The sequence below is a fragment of the Palaemon carinicauda genome, chromosome 6 (assembly GCF_036898095.1).
Source record: "Palaemon carinicauda isolate YSFRI2023 chromosome 6, ASM3689809v2, whole genome shotgun sequence".
NCBI classification, from domain to species: Eukaryota; Metazoa; Arthropoda; class Malacostraca; order Decapoda; family Palaemonidae; genus Palaemon; species Palaemon carinicauda.
In genome coordinates this window covers 177,490,939-177,507,004 of record NC_090730.1, presented here as the reverse complement: position 1 = coordinate 177,507,004, position 16,066 = coordinate 177,490,939, and the positions used below count along the sequence as shown (strand labels likewise).

At 34.4% G+C, this 16,066-nt stretch overlaps 1 protein-coding gene across 1 annotated transcript; it reads right to left on the bottom strand.

Annotated features, from left to right (window-relative positions):
- Positions 1-8,619: 8,619 nt before the first annotated feature.
- LOC137643366 (uncharacterized) lies at positions 8,620-9,102 on the bottom strand. The gene has a single exon (XM_068376196.1). The coding sequence runs from the start codon at positions 9,100-9,102 to the stop codon at positions 8,620-8,622; it is 483 nt and encodes a 160-aa protein (XP_068232297.1).
- Between the last annotated feature and the right edge of the window lie 6,964 nt (positions 9,103-16,066).

Sequence of the window (16,066 nt, the reverse complement as noted above, 5' to 3'; positions counted from 1 at the left end):
TAACCCTATCTACTTGAGATACACCAGCCATACTCCTCAGACACTTCATCTCAAACACATTCAATATCTGTCTCTCCATCACTTTCATTCCCCACAACTCCGATCCATACATCACAGTTGGTACAATCACTTTCTCATATAGAACTCTCTTTACATTCATGCCCAACCCTCTATTTTTTACTACTCCCTTAACTGCCCCCAACACTTTGCAACCTTCATTGACTCTCTGACGTACATCTGCTTCCACTCCACCATTTGCTGCAACAACAGACCCCAAGTACTTAAACTGATGCACCTCCTCAAGTAACTCTCCATTCAACATGACATTCAACCTTGCACCACCTTCCCTTCTCGTACATCTCATAACCTTACTCTTACCCACATTAACTCTCAACTTCCTTCTCTCACACACCCTTCCAAATTCTGTCACTAGTCGGTCAAGCTTCTCTTCTGTGTCTGCTACCAGTACAGTATCATCCGCAAACAACAACTGATTTACCTCCCATTCATGATCATTCTCGCCTACCAGTTTTAATCCTCGTCCAAGCACTCGAGCATTCACCTCTCTCACCACTCCATCAACATACAAGTTAAACAACCACGGCGACATCACACATCCCTGTCTCAGCCCCACTCTCACCGGAAACCAATCGCTCACTTCATTTCCTATTCTAACACATGCTTTACTACCTTTGTAGAAACTTTTCACTGCTTGCAACAACCTTCCACCAACTCCATATAACCTCATCACATTCCACATTGCTTCCCTATCAACTCTATCATATGCTTTCTCCAGATCCATAAAAGCAACATACACCTCCTTACCTTTTGCTAATATTTCTCGCATATCTGCCTAACTGTAAAAATCTGATTCATACAACCCCTACCTCTTCTAAAACGACCCTGTACTTCCAAGATTGCATTCTCTGTTTTATCCTTAATCCTATTAATCAGTACTCTACCATACACTTTTCCAACTACACTCAACAAACTAATACCTCTTGAATTACAACACTCATGCACATCTCCCTTACCCTTATATAGTGGTACAATACATGCACAGACCCAATCTACTGGTACCATTGACCACACAAAACACACATTAAACAATCTCACCAACCATTCAAGTACAGTCACGCCCCCTTCCTTCAACATCTCAGCTTTCACACCATCCATACCAGATGCTTTTCCTACTCTCGTTTCATCTAGTGCTCTCCTCACTTCATCTATTGTAATCTCTCTCTCATTCTCATCTCCCATCACTGGCACCTCAACACCTGGAACAGCAATTATATCTGCCTCCCTATTATCCTCAACATTCAGCAAACTTTCAAAATATTCCGCCCACCTTTTCCTTGCCTCCTCTCCTTTTAACAACCTTCCATTTCCATCTTTCACTGTCTCTTCAATTCTTGCACTGGCCTTCCTTACTCTCTTCACTTCTTTCCAAAACTTCTTCTTATTCTCTTCATATGACTGACCCAGTCCCTGACCCCACCTCAGGTCAGCTGCCCTCTTTGCCTCACGTACCTTGCGCTTTACTTCCACCTTTTTCTCTCTATATTTTTCAAACTTCTCTATACTATTACTCTGCAGCCATTCTTCAAAAGCCCTCTTTTTCTCTTCCACTTTTACCTTCACTCCTTCATTCCACCATTCACTGCCCTTCCTCATGCTGCCTCCAACAACCTTCTTGCCACATACATCACTTGCAATCCCAACAAAATTTTCTTTTGCTAAATTCCACTCCTCCTCTAAATTACCAGTTTCTCTTACTCTCACCTCGTCATATGCCATTTTCAACCTTTCCTGATATTTACTTTTTACCCCCGGTTTTATTAGCTCTTCAATCCTCACTAGCTCCCTTTTACATCCACCTACTCTATTCCCCCACTCTTTTGCTACAACTAATTTTCCTTCCACCAAAAAAATGATCAGACATACCGTTAGCCATACCCCTAAACACGTGCACGTCTTTCAATCTTCCAAACATTCTTTTAGTTATCAACACATAATCCATTAATGCCCTTTCTACTACTCTTCCATTTGCCACTCTTACCCATGTATACTTATTTTTTATCTTTCTTTTTAAAAAAGCTAGCACTTATTACCATCTCTTGTTCAACACACATATCTACCAGTCTCTCACCACTCTCATTTTCACCTGGTACGCCATACTTCCCAATGACACCTTCTGCTTCTCCAGCGCCCACTCTAGCATTTAAGTCACCCATAACAACTACATAATTCCTTCTACCCAGTCCTTCTACATACCTAGTTAATTCATTCCAGAACTCATTCCGCTCTTCTTCACTTTACTCACTACCTGGCCCATACGCACTGACAAACGCCCAACATTCCCTACCCAACCTAACCCTTACCCACATTAACCTAAATAATAATAATAATGATGATAATAATAAGTTACTTGATTATAATGTCATTCCAAGGACTGCATATTTCTTAGTTAAGTGGAATGAGTCACATATGAATGGAAGGTGTTCAACACCCTGTTTGAACCTGAAATTGTGTGTATGTGTGTTTGTGTACAAATGGGTCTAACCTACATATTCATTAGGTTTCCCTTTCCTGTTCAAATAATTTCGTTCAGTTGAGCGTAATGAACAGGGCCACGTAGACAAAAGCTCTCAATCAATACATCTACGTTGAACAAATAAAACTGATATTTTAAAAACTTAGAGGATTTGCCTGACAGCCTTAGAAATTCGAAATGGCCTACACACACACACACACACACACACACACACACACACCGAAAAGTTGGTCTACACTTAATATCTCGTTTAAAACCTATTACTGGTTATACATAATGAATATAAGATCATGCAAGATGTATAATGTATCATAATTAGTACCACATTGAAACAGGACATTCACACGTCCGACAAATAAGTACAGATTGACCACTGAAATTGAAACGCCATCAACCGTTACCACAGACGGATGGCCATGCAACTTCCCGCCAATTTCCTAGACTATATTTGGTCCCTTCAACTTTTTCTCTTTTGTTACATTATATTTATTCGTATTTGCTGCTTCATATATATATATATATATATATATATATATATATATATTTATATATATAATTATATTCATATATATATATATATATATATATTATATTATATATATATATATATATATATATATATATATATATATATATATATATATAAATGAACCAAATATTAAAGTACTATTATAACAAATAAACATTTTTTTCGACTACTGCAAAATATCATGTTGAATTATTTAATTCTAAAATATGAATAAATGTATATGATTATGTGATATTCTATGTGTTAATATGCTACATATATTATCTGTTTGTTATTTGTTAGTGAATGACGTTAAGCCAAAACTATTGAAGCTATTCAAAGAAACTTGGTGGACCTGTGGGGTATGTGACCCAAGGACAAATCCATTAGATTTTGAAAAAAAAAATACATCGAAGTACAATTAGGCAGTGGAGTTTAAGAGCAAAATGTGACTGCTGCTCTTTACTGAGTACCTCTGTAGTTCATGTCTTTTTTTCTTTCTTTCTTTTTTTTTTAAATCAAAATCAAACGAAACTTAAGAGTACTGTAAATAATTATAACATTTTACGTTTGGAGTTTTTTTTTTTTTTCATAAAAAATGTATCACCGTCTACTTTCGGTTGATGCTCCAACACCTAATGAATGTGGTCCTCCGTTGGTGTGACATCACCTCCAACATCACCAACTCACAGTCACAGGCGTCTTTTCCATGCAAAGATTCCAATTCTACCTTAATGATATCTTTCTACCAAAACATTTTATAGACAGAAGTATATAGATAAAATAGTTCATGTTTCAGGTAAGAATCTGGTGCAACAGTTGACTGGCTTCACTTGTTTTATCTACATTTTTTTTTTTTTTTTCAGATCAATAGACATTTCTTCCAGTAGAATAAGCAAGTCATCAAATCGGGGACAAATTAGTTTAATGGCTTCTTCTCTTGCAGGTCATTGGGTTTCAGATCCAGACCTTAGTATAATTGTCATTAGCTTTCTTCATCATGTCCCATCGCATTGTTAGGCGTGAGGAGAAATTGTATAGTTCGTCTAATGTGACAATAAAGGTTTGCTGTAACTGATTCTTCACTGGCTGTTTGATTGAGTGAGTGCAATTTTACTCTTCTTTATGATGATCCACTGCTGCACATCAGGTTTGGGCCCTGCCATGACTAGCTTTGTCATAATATTGTGACCGATACTACAGTACATTAGTGGAATACTGCCTTTTTTTTCTAGCTGATTACATATTACTTCAACTATGTTTGCTGCATATTACTGTTTGACTCCACTGAAACCAGATAATGCAACTTTTACAGTTAATGTTTTTGTCTCAAAGTTTATATCAACATGTCCCAAAGTTTCAGGCATCTGCCCTATTATCTATGGGCATTGTCAGGAGTAGGATCAAATGAAAGCCCAAAGTATTTTGCTCGCGGAATATCATCAAATACTTTGTCCCTTGAAGTTGATGATAAGAGTTGCATAGAGAGTTGTTTTAAGGACCATCTCTCTCTCTCTCTCTCTCTCTCTCTCTCTCTCTCTCTCTCTCTCTCTCTCTCTCTCTCTCTCTCTCTCTCTCTCTCAATTCAGTTATTGCAATATATTTTCTATTTTTGCACAGTTTATCATGATAACATATATACACATAGATGTGTGTATTTATGAAGAATACAAATACTAGGAAGTATATATATATATATATATATATATATATATATATATATATATATATATAAATATATATATATATATATATATATATATATATATGTATATGTGTGTGTATATATATCTCTCCTCTCTCTCTCTCTCTCTCTCTCTCTCTCTCTCTCTCTCTCTCTCTCTCTCTCTATATATATATATATATATAAAATATGAATATGTATATATATATATATATATATATATATACACCTATGTATATTCATGTATATATATATATGTATATATAAAAAACAGATGACCACCAATAGCATAGGCTTATGCACTCCTGCAATATGTAGTCCTGAAACTATATATTCTTATACATGTTATACAAGAAGGTCATGTATATCATTTTAATCATTCATTATTATCGTAATCCTTATTTCCTATTAGTAAATGTAGAAATAAAGTATCTATGGACTGGGCTTACTGTCATTCGATTGAAGTTGACTAGGTGATATAAAAGGAAGTGTTGGTTCTGTATTGCATCTGAGAGAGAGAGAGAGAGAGAGAGAGAGAGAGAGAGAGAGAGAGAGAGAGAGAGAGAGAATTATAATTAACATTTTCTCTACCATGTTAAAGAATAGTCTATGATTAGCGTAGCATGTGCCAAATGTAAATGAAAGGATAATGTAGTATCAGTGTTATTAAGGGAAATAAAGGTGTCAGGAGGAAATTTGGCAGCGCTGCTCATCGCTCACTCAAATCATTCTTGTTTTTTTAGATACAGGTATTTCTATTTTGTTCATCATGTGCCACTTATTGTTATTTTCATTATATTATCTATATAATTTTCAACTCTATCATAAAATCCAAATTTTCAAATATATATATTAATTAAATTATAGACTTATTATCCTCTATAAATCTGATATGTTCTAGGTATTATGTTTGTACAAACACACACACACACTGCTCCTTGCAACGGACCGTAGATGTTAGTCCTATCCCATTTCACTAGACTAACTGCAAGACAAAATAATTATCTTCTCTCAGGTAATTAAGTCAAAATTATTCAAACAATAGACAAAACCTACTTAGAAAATAATGACGTAGGCCTAGTTTTACATATCAAAATTTATCCACTTTATCCTAATCGCGAACTAGACGTATTTGGTGTTCGAATGTCTTTAATTCTAACTTCGACTCTGCATAAGCAATTATCACTATAAATGTTTTACGGTTTTCGGCATGGAATAGGCATTTTGAAAATCAATTCACTTAGGCCTACACTAAAATATAGCAGAAATTTCTCAAATAGAGTTATGATTAAGAGAATTCATCTAAATTTAAAAAAACGAAGCCGATGCCAAATCAAATCGAACGCTTGGACTTGGAGTCGAGAAATCCTTTGACTTCGTCATGTGATTCTTTAGTGATGAATCAATCTCTCTCTCTCTCTCTCTCTCTCTCTCTCTCTCTCTCTCTCTCTCTCTCTCAATTTTAGTCATTATTTTTCTTGTAGTTTATATATTTCCTTTCCTCACTGGTCTATTTTACCTTCTTGGGGTCCTTGGGCTGATAGCATCCTGCTTTTCCAACTACTGTTTTAACTTTGCTAGTAGTAGTAGTAGTAGTAATATGATCAGCACCCTAGCCCCTCCCCATCCAATCTTTGACCAGGGAGAGCCAGGCAATGGCTGCTGATGGCTCAACAGGTAGACCTATAGGCTCCCCCAAACCTCCCCCCCCCCCATCCTTAGCTCACAAGGATGGCGATGTTTCAGATAATACAAGATTCTATTCGACCTGAGTGTGTCTCGAATCCTCGTCCAGCAGATTGCTAGGCAATTATGTTTCCATGTTGTATACCCACAATATCACACATGGCCACAGTCTGTCAACACATCATATCACGCATTGACATAGAGGCATGATAAGTAGTGTGTGTGTGTGTGTGTGTATATGTGTATGAATGTGATCTTTAGAATGTGTAGGTGTGACTTTTATACAACCCCTTTCATAAGTAAACCTCCTTGAGAGTAATTGGTTTAAAGTATTTGCAGCGTAAGTTTTATAAGTAGAAAGTGTCTTAGGAGTAATATCTTTTCTTACATAACACGTGACACTTGAAACTAAGATGTGTTGTACTTGAAATGCTCTCTCTCTCTCTCTCTCTCTCTCTCTCTCTCTCTCTCTCTCTCTCTCTCTCTCTCACACACACACACAGACACACGCATACTATAGTTCATGAATAGGCAGAGACAACAAATAGTGATGTAAAAAACAAGACTATAAGGTGTTCCTGACCGAGAGTAGCCTTACGATGTGTGAGTTATCACTATGAGAGAGAGAGAGAGAGAGAGAGAGAGAGAGAGAGAGAGAGAGAGAGAGGAGAGAGAGAGAGAGAGTAGTCTATATGCAGTTGGTTGACACAACACAACCTAATCGGACGAGACGGTGGGAGAGACGAGTCAAATTCTACACGGAAATTCTTCCGTCAACAAGACCTAATAATTATTGCCTTTCAATCCATTCTATTCTGGCAACGGAAGCAGCAATATATCTGAAACTTTATTACGTACAACTCTCTCTCTCTCTCTCTCTCTCTCTCTCTCTCTCTCTCTCTCTCTGTATTGTTTGTAGACGTATTTATCTTTTTAATATCTTCATATGTGTAATTATGTTATTTATTATCATTATTTGGTATTTCTTAATAAGTATGAACATAATTGGACAACTCAGAGATCGACATGAAGTAGGACTCCGAGAGGATGGACAGCATAGATGTAAGAGAGAGAGAGAGAGAGAGAGAGAGAGAGAGAGAGAGAGAGAGAGAGAGAGAATTATAATTAACATTTTCTCTACCATGCTAAAGCATAGTCTTTGATTAGCGTCGCATGTGCCAAATGTAGATAGAACTTCTAATGCAGTATCAGTGTTATTAAAATAGTAAAACGTTCACAATGATAACTACTTATGCGAAGTCGAAGTTAGAATTGAAGACATTCGAACACCAAATACGTCTACTGCGCCATTAGGATAAAGTGAATGGATTTGATACATAACACTAGGCCTACTCCATTGTTTCCTATGTAATTTCCTCTATTATTTGAACAATTTGGGCATTATTACCCGGAAACGATAATTATTTCTATTGCAGTTAGTCTAGTGAAGTGGCAGGGTTGGGTAGGATAGGAGAGACACAGGGTGGCAGGTAGGGATGGGATAGTTCAAGGAAGGGAAGGGAGAGAACCGGAGTTGGGACGGTCACAGTGGGAGGAATAAATGGCTTCTTGGGAAAGGGTTAGAGACGGGGGATAATGATGTCTCCTGGTTGGCTTCAAAGGAGGACATTGAAACTTGCAACTAACACCTACGGTCCGTTGCAAGGAACAGCTTGTTATTGTAAATGTGTGTGTGCGTGTGTTTGTGCAAGGCTAATACCTTCAACAGAGGATTCCTAATGTTTCAGCTTTTCTAGACCTTTAAAGGTCTATAAATTTAAAGATATCTTTGAAAATTTGCATTTTATAATAAAGATGAACATTATATAGATGATATAATAGAAATAACAATAAATGACACATTATGAACAAAATAGAAATATTTATATTAAAAGAGACGAATGATTTGAGTGAGCGATGAGCAGCGTTGCCAAATTTCCACCTGACACCTTTATTTCCCTTAATAACACTGATACTGAGGTAGATGTTCCATTTACATTTGGCACAAGTGAGACTAATAAGAAACTACGCTTTAGCATTATAGGGAATCTCTCTCTCTCTCTCTCTCTCTCTCTCTCTCTCTCTCTGCAAGTTTCATAGATTCTTGTTTAGCATAAGCAGCGAATACTAGTATTTCTACTACTATAACTACTAGGATCACTACTACTATAAATACTATTATCACTGCTATATCACTACTAGTATCATTAATACTATAACTACTACTACCACTACTAGTATCACTATTACTCTACTATAAATAGTAGTATCACTATTACTACTACTATAACTACTAGTATCACTACTATTATAACTACTACTGTTATAACTACTAGTATCATTACTGCTATAACTACTAATATCACTAATACTACTACTATAACTACTAGTATCACTATTAATACTACTATAACTACTAATATCACTAATACTACTACCATAACTACTAGTATCACTATTACTACTACTATAACTACTTGTATCACTACTATTATAACTACTACTATTATAACTACTAGTATCATTACTACTATAACTACTATTATCCCTACTAGTATCACTACTACTATAACAACTACTATCGCTACTATTATCCCTACTACTATCACTACTATTATCAATACTAGTATAACCACTAGTATCACCACTACTATTCCTACTTTTATTCATTAAGCAAGATGAAAAGATGTCTTGGGTAAGAAGGACTCTTCTATTCAGAAGCACAATCACTCGAAACCATCATTTCGATTTCGACTCCAATTTGACATAAGTAGTTATCACGTCACTCCTTTCTTATCCAAATAACCAGGAATTGATACAAATTAATTACAATTACTACCTATATGATTCAAGAATTACCATTTTCTTCATAATATTCATTACACAAAGACGTTATGATTAAGTCGAAGTCAAGACCAATTGACCTAAGCAGGAGGAGGGCGGGAAATAAAACTGAAGGAGACAAAATTAAATGACGTGGTTTCTCACAATGTTTCGATCAGAACCATATATTAGCTGTCATAGACCTCTCAGCTAAGAACTCAAAATATTTTCATTTGAAAGATTTCATTAGAAAAAACATTATAATTAATTCTGCCGATAACATCTTATTACACCTATTATTGTCACACCATATCAATCTTTTTGCAACACTCACTCACTCACCCAGTCTTCAACATTCTTCAACATACTATGGCCTAATTACTCCTCCAACTCTCTCTCTCTCTCTCTCTCTCTCTCTCTCTCTCTCTCTCTCTCTCTCTCTCTCTCTCTCTCTCCATTCTAGGGTTGGGGGGCGTGTCAGCATTGTATCTTGAGCCGATGACGGTTGATGGCGTTTCAATTTCACTGGTCAATCTGTACTTATTTGTTAAACCTGTAAATTTCTATTTATATTTACTAGGTGGATGGAAAAGTTTTCTTCTTTACATTTTGAGAAGAATTTTGGGTAGCCAGTCAGCAACTGTTTCCTTCCTTCCTGTTTCATGATACACACACACACACACACACATATATATATATATATATATATATATATATATATATATATATATATATATATATATATATATATATATATATATATATATATATATATATATATCTTTTCTGAGTCGGGGATACCTTAACGTTGTGAAAGGGTTTGTGTATCGCCATGATCAGCAAAGCTGTACTAGGTCTTGGCCACCTATACTAGGTTGGTTTGCAGTGAGCGAGCAAACTAAAGTCTCCCACCATCACTTTTCAGCGTGTTGATGAAACCAGGTCACCCCCAAAATATGAATAAGGACTTGGGTGAGGCCTTTGTACAGTTGGTGTGTTAGCATAAGATTTTCTGCCATTGAAAATTATCTTTATAGTTCCCATATAAACACACACACACACACACACACACACACACATCAGTTAGGTGGTGGAGGATCCACCGGGAGTACAAGATGACACATTTTGAAACTTTAGTTGAATAGGCTTCACGATGCATACGTACATACATACACATACATACATACATACATACGCTAAGCTTGACCATTATGATAACAATTTGGAAAAAAAAGGTTGTATAATTATTTTTATTATTGCTGTTGTTAAATCAATCATAATAGGAAATGGTTAAAAGATGTTCTTTAGCTCTTAAGACATAACATTTCTATTTTAATGTGTAAATAAACTTACAACCAACCAAAGCTACAGTAGGTATGGAAACAGAAGTGTTAGTAAGTTTATGATCAATATATATATATATATATATATATATATATATATATATATACATACATACATACATACATATATAAACACACACAAAGACTGATCTACTGTACGTGTAAACCTAAGGGATCTAACAGGGAAAAATAGTCCAGTGAGAAAAGGAAATAAGGAAATACATAAACGATATGAGAAATGATGAACAATTGAATAAAACATTCTAAAAATAGTAACAACTTCAAAACAGATATTGCATATATAAACTATATAAAGGTTTATGTCAGTCTGTTCAACATAATAAGATTTGGTGCAAGTTTGAACTTTTGAAGTTCTACCGATTCAACTGCCAATTATTAGGTATTTTTTAAATATATTCAAACCAAAAGACAACAGTTAATAATAATAATAATAATAATAATAATAATAATAATAATAATGTTGATTAGACATTATTGGCCAGATCCCCAAACATTAGATAAATACTGAACTCGAAGGAAAACATATTTCAAATTCATATTCAAAAGATTTGGGTTAACATTATAGCGGGGTTTAATTCACACCAATGTTGGTTGACACCATAACGGGGTTTTCTCTGCAGCTATCTCTCTCTCTCTCTCTCTCTCTCTCTCTCTCTCTCTCTCTCTCTCTCTCTCTCTCTCTCCAACCATACAACAAAATATTGTTTTCCAGATCCAAAATTATATTCTGTTTTGATATGTGTTTTATCTCATTCTGATTTTGGAATAGCAATACCAGGCTATAGTCTCCCACCATCACCAATCTGAGGTGTACAGCCTGATGAAGAAAATGTCCAAAACCCAGATTTGATTAAGGACACGTCTGCGCCCTTTGTCCTGTAGTGGACTAGAAACAACTGCATTTGTTTTATATATATATATATATATATATATATATACACTGGCATACAGGAACGTTTTCAACATAGATAAAAGGAAATTGACCCTATGAGAATATATGAGAGTCCTTAGGCTTATAGCATCCTGCTTCTCCAACTTGGGTTGTAGCTTGGCTTAGCTTGTAATAATGATAATTATGATTTGAACCCTAGAAAGTGATATTTTGAATGCTTAAGAGTTGATTCACAGTATCAGACCGATAGTGGGAATCCAGTCTCGGTTCGGTCTAGGCGCCGGGGTGTTCATCCCTTTGCTCTGATCAGTGTCTCGGCAAAATTATAAATATAAGGAAAAAGCATAATTCTATAGGAATATTATTCAGTGATACTGGGAAATGTATTTAGGCTGTGAACTTTAGCCTGTTATTGTACATAGGGACTTTTTTCTATCATGACTTTTCCATCGTAAATGTAGAAGAGTCATATTATGCAATAATCGATTTTGACTTTTCTTATTTAATTTTTCAATACATATTTACTTGCCACATTCTCTCTCTCTCTCTCTCTCTCTCTCTCTCTCTCTCTCTATATATATATATATATATATATATATATATATATATATATGCGTAAAAATCACAGGAAAACGTGATGCTCAGATGCAGAAGAACCACAGGGAAAATGAAAATACGAAATGTACGATTAAGTCCTGACTAGTTTCGTGATACTTCTTCAGAGGACTGATTTATTGAGAGAGGTTTCTTTACATTCTATAGGGAAAGTAAACGTACGCACATACATATAATAGAGAATTAGAGAACAATGACACTCCCATACCAGCTACCTAGGCTGAGGTCAGGTGTTAACTGGGCGGAGATCCAACCTCATTAGACACCTGCCAAAAAGGGTCATTTCTGGTGGCGGGTAAATTCTTGTTTTTGACTTTCAGTACAGATTATTTATATGAAAACACGGTAGCCTTATCTATATAAATACATAAGCAAAACTATTTGTATTTGTAAAGCACATCTATATATAAATATATAAAAAAGACATATACATACGTATACACAGACAGGCATTCATACACAAACATGCATAATATATACATAGACATATACATATGTGTACACATACTGGTATACATATACAGACACATACATAGACTTACATATCAATTCTTTTTTACATATGATTAACATGTATACATATATTTATATATACACACATACATACATATACATACATATTCACATACATATACATATATATACATGCATATACACACATACACATATACATATATATACATATACATGCATACACATACATATACATACATATACATATACATACATATACACACATACACACACACATATATATATATATATATATATACATATATACACACATACATATATATACACATACATACACATACATATATATATATATATACATACATATACATATATACACATACATACATATACATATATACACATACATACATATATATATATATATATATATATATATATATATATATATATATATATGTACATTTATATACATACAACATTATTACCATAACCATATAATCATGTATATATCAATACTTATACCTAGCATAACACTATATAGTGCCAATGTACTTATGCATACTATATAAAATAATTATAGCCTTTAATGAATTGAAGCTTAGGTCTAAATATTAATTTCACAGCGACGTTAATAATTCACAATACATTCAATTCTACATTAAGTGGTTAATTTTTTTTTATATAGCTTACAAATCTCTTTACATATAAAGGCGTCGAGTTTATACATTCCATGTCCAATATTCAAGTTGTTTTCAAAGGTTTCTTTTATGAAACTGGATTCTATGATGTTTCTTTCCACCAAGTTATTTAAATGAACCAATTTCTTTGCACCTGACCAATTAATAGTGTGATTTTTATCTCTAACGTGAGCAAAGAGTGCATTATTATCTTGAGTATATCTGACACTTTTCTTATGTTGTTCAATTCTCTTTTCTAGTGCTTTACCAGTTTGACCAATATAGAATTTTTCACAAGCATTGCATGGAATACGATATACACATCCCTTGGTAATGTCAGGAGAATTCTTTATTAAGGCTGTTTTTATTGTATTGTTACTCTTAAATGCTACATTTACATTGAAATTTTTCAACAGTTGAGGAATTTCTTTAAAAGAATTACAATAAGGCAGTACAAGTAAATTTTGTGTGTTGTAGTTTTTTCTGTCATCATTACCGAAAAAAGTCTTTTTTGCTGTTCTTAGTGCATCATCTAACACAGTTTTCTTAACTTTGTTGCCTTGGTTTGAGTAGTAATGGACATATGCTGAGATATTCGTTGGCTTTCTGTATACACTAAACTTGAGTCTATTGTTACATCTATGTATGCGACAGTCCAAAAAAGGTAGGGTACAATTATTCTCCAGCTCCATAGTGAAATTTATTGATGGTACCAAACTATTCAATCTAAGAAAAAAAAGTTATCTAAATTTTCATTTCCTGGCCACACACACATTATGTCGTCAGTATAACGAAACCATTTTACATTATTAGGTATGATGTTATTTAAGATTCTACTTTCAAAAGATTCCATGTATAGATTACTCAATACTGGGGATAAAGGGTTTCCCATAGCCATACCAAAAGTTTGTGCATAAAATCTCCCATTGAATTCAAATTTACAATCTTTTATACGTAGTTTAATTAATTCTATTAAAGTGTGTTTGGAGAATGGTAGATTCAATTGTCTATTATCTAAGGTTTCAGATAAAAATTCCAACATGTCATCAATAGGTACTTTAGTGAATAGTGAGACTACATCAAAACTGATAAGCCTACAGGTACTGTTAATCTGTACTTCATTCAGTTTATTAATCAAGTCTACATTATTTTTGATATTTGAATATGAAATGGTGCCAACTAAAGGATTGAGGATATTCACAAGGTACTTAGATAATTTATATGCTGCTGAACCTACAGAACTAATTATTGGTCTAGCTGGATAATTTGGCTTATGAGTGTTCATAGTTCCATACATATATGGCAATGCTGGTGATATTGTGCAAACCTTTTTTATCAGATCTTCATTCCCTTTTAGTAACTCTTTCACTTTTTTGTTGTAATTACTATTCACAAACTCAATTGGATTTTTTCTTAATTCCATGTATGTGTTTTCATCACTCAAGAGGTTTTCCATTTTTTCTAAATAATCATTTTTATTCAAGATTACCAGTGCTCCAGATTTATTGGCTTTTGCCAGTTTAATATTTCTATCTTGCTTCAATTCGTCAATTGCTCTCTTGAGTCTTTTTGGGCAATTTGGAACCACTGGTTTTTTTATATTGCTGTATATGATACCCTTAATCATATTTACTTCTTCTACCGAAATATCACTGAATTTTTCCAGGTTACACACTCCATTTGTAATTTCTACACTATTCACTGCACTTGATGACATCGAGAAATTTAAACCGTATCCCAAGGCACACTTCACATTCTTATCTAAAATTTTATTTGACAGGTTAACCACACATTCTGGATTAACGTTTGCAGTCCACAGGCTACTTTCTATCAATGCATTGACTTTCTTGTCATGCTTTTGTTTAAGTTTTCTATACACTTTTCCGTTCATTTCTTCATAGCAGAAACCTCGAAGTGGGTCTTTCCAATCCGTTGGTATTGAGGCTACAAAATGTCTCCTTTTTCTTGTTAGGTCTTCAAACGCCCTTCGATTTTCAATTTTCATTGAACTTATATGTTTTTCTAAAATACTTCTCTGTATATCACCAAATGGTTGATCATCTATTTCCAATAGGGATGTCGTTATTATGCATCTCGGAATGACTTGTTCCTCGCAGCATTCAAGAAGAAACGTCAGGTGTTCTTTAGTAGTATGGGCGCGTGTGAGGGCGTCTGCAAATTCTCTAATAATGTATACCAAGACAGGGAAAGTAGTCTGGAAGGAGTACGTGGTATCCATTTATGCGTAAAAATCACAGGAAAACGTGATGCTCAGATGCAACCACACAAACTTTACATTTTTAACCCTGGTATGTTATTTCATTGCAAATGTCGGTATATTGTAGCTAAAGTGTTCCCTGGCACAAGTCATGTTCCGTAAACCTTATTATTATTATTATTATTATTATTATTATTACTTGCTAAGCTACATCTGTTGGATGCTATAAGCCCAAGGGCTCCAACAGGAAAAATATCCAAGTGAGGAAATGAAATAAGGAAATATACTACAAGAGATGTTTAAGAATAATAACATTGAAATAAATCAATCATATATATATAAACTATAAAACCTTCAAAATAACAAGAGGAAGAGAAACTAGATAGAATAGTATGGCCGAGTGTACCCTCAAGCAAGAGAACTCTATTCCAAGACAGTGGAAGACCATGATACAGAGGCTATGGCACTACCCAATACTAGAGAACAATGGTTTGATTTTGGAGTGTCCTTCTCCTTGAAGAGCTGCTTACTATAGCTAAAGAGTCTCTTCTATCCTTACCAAGAGGAA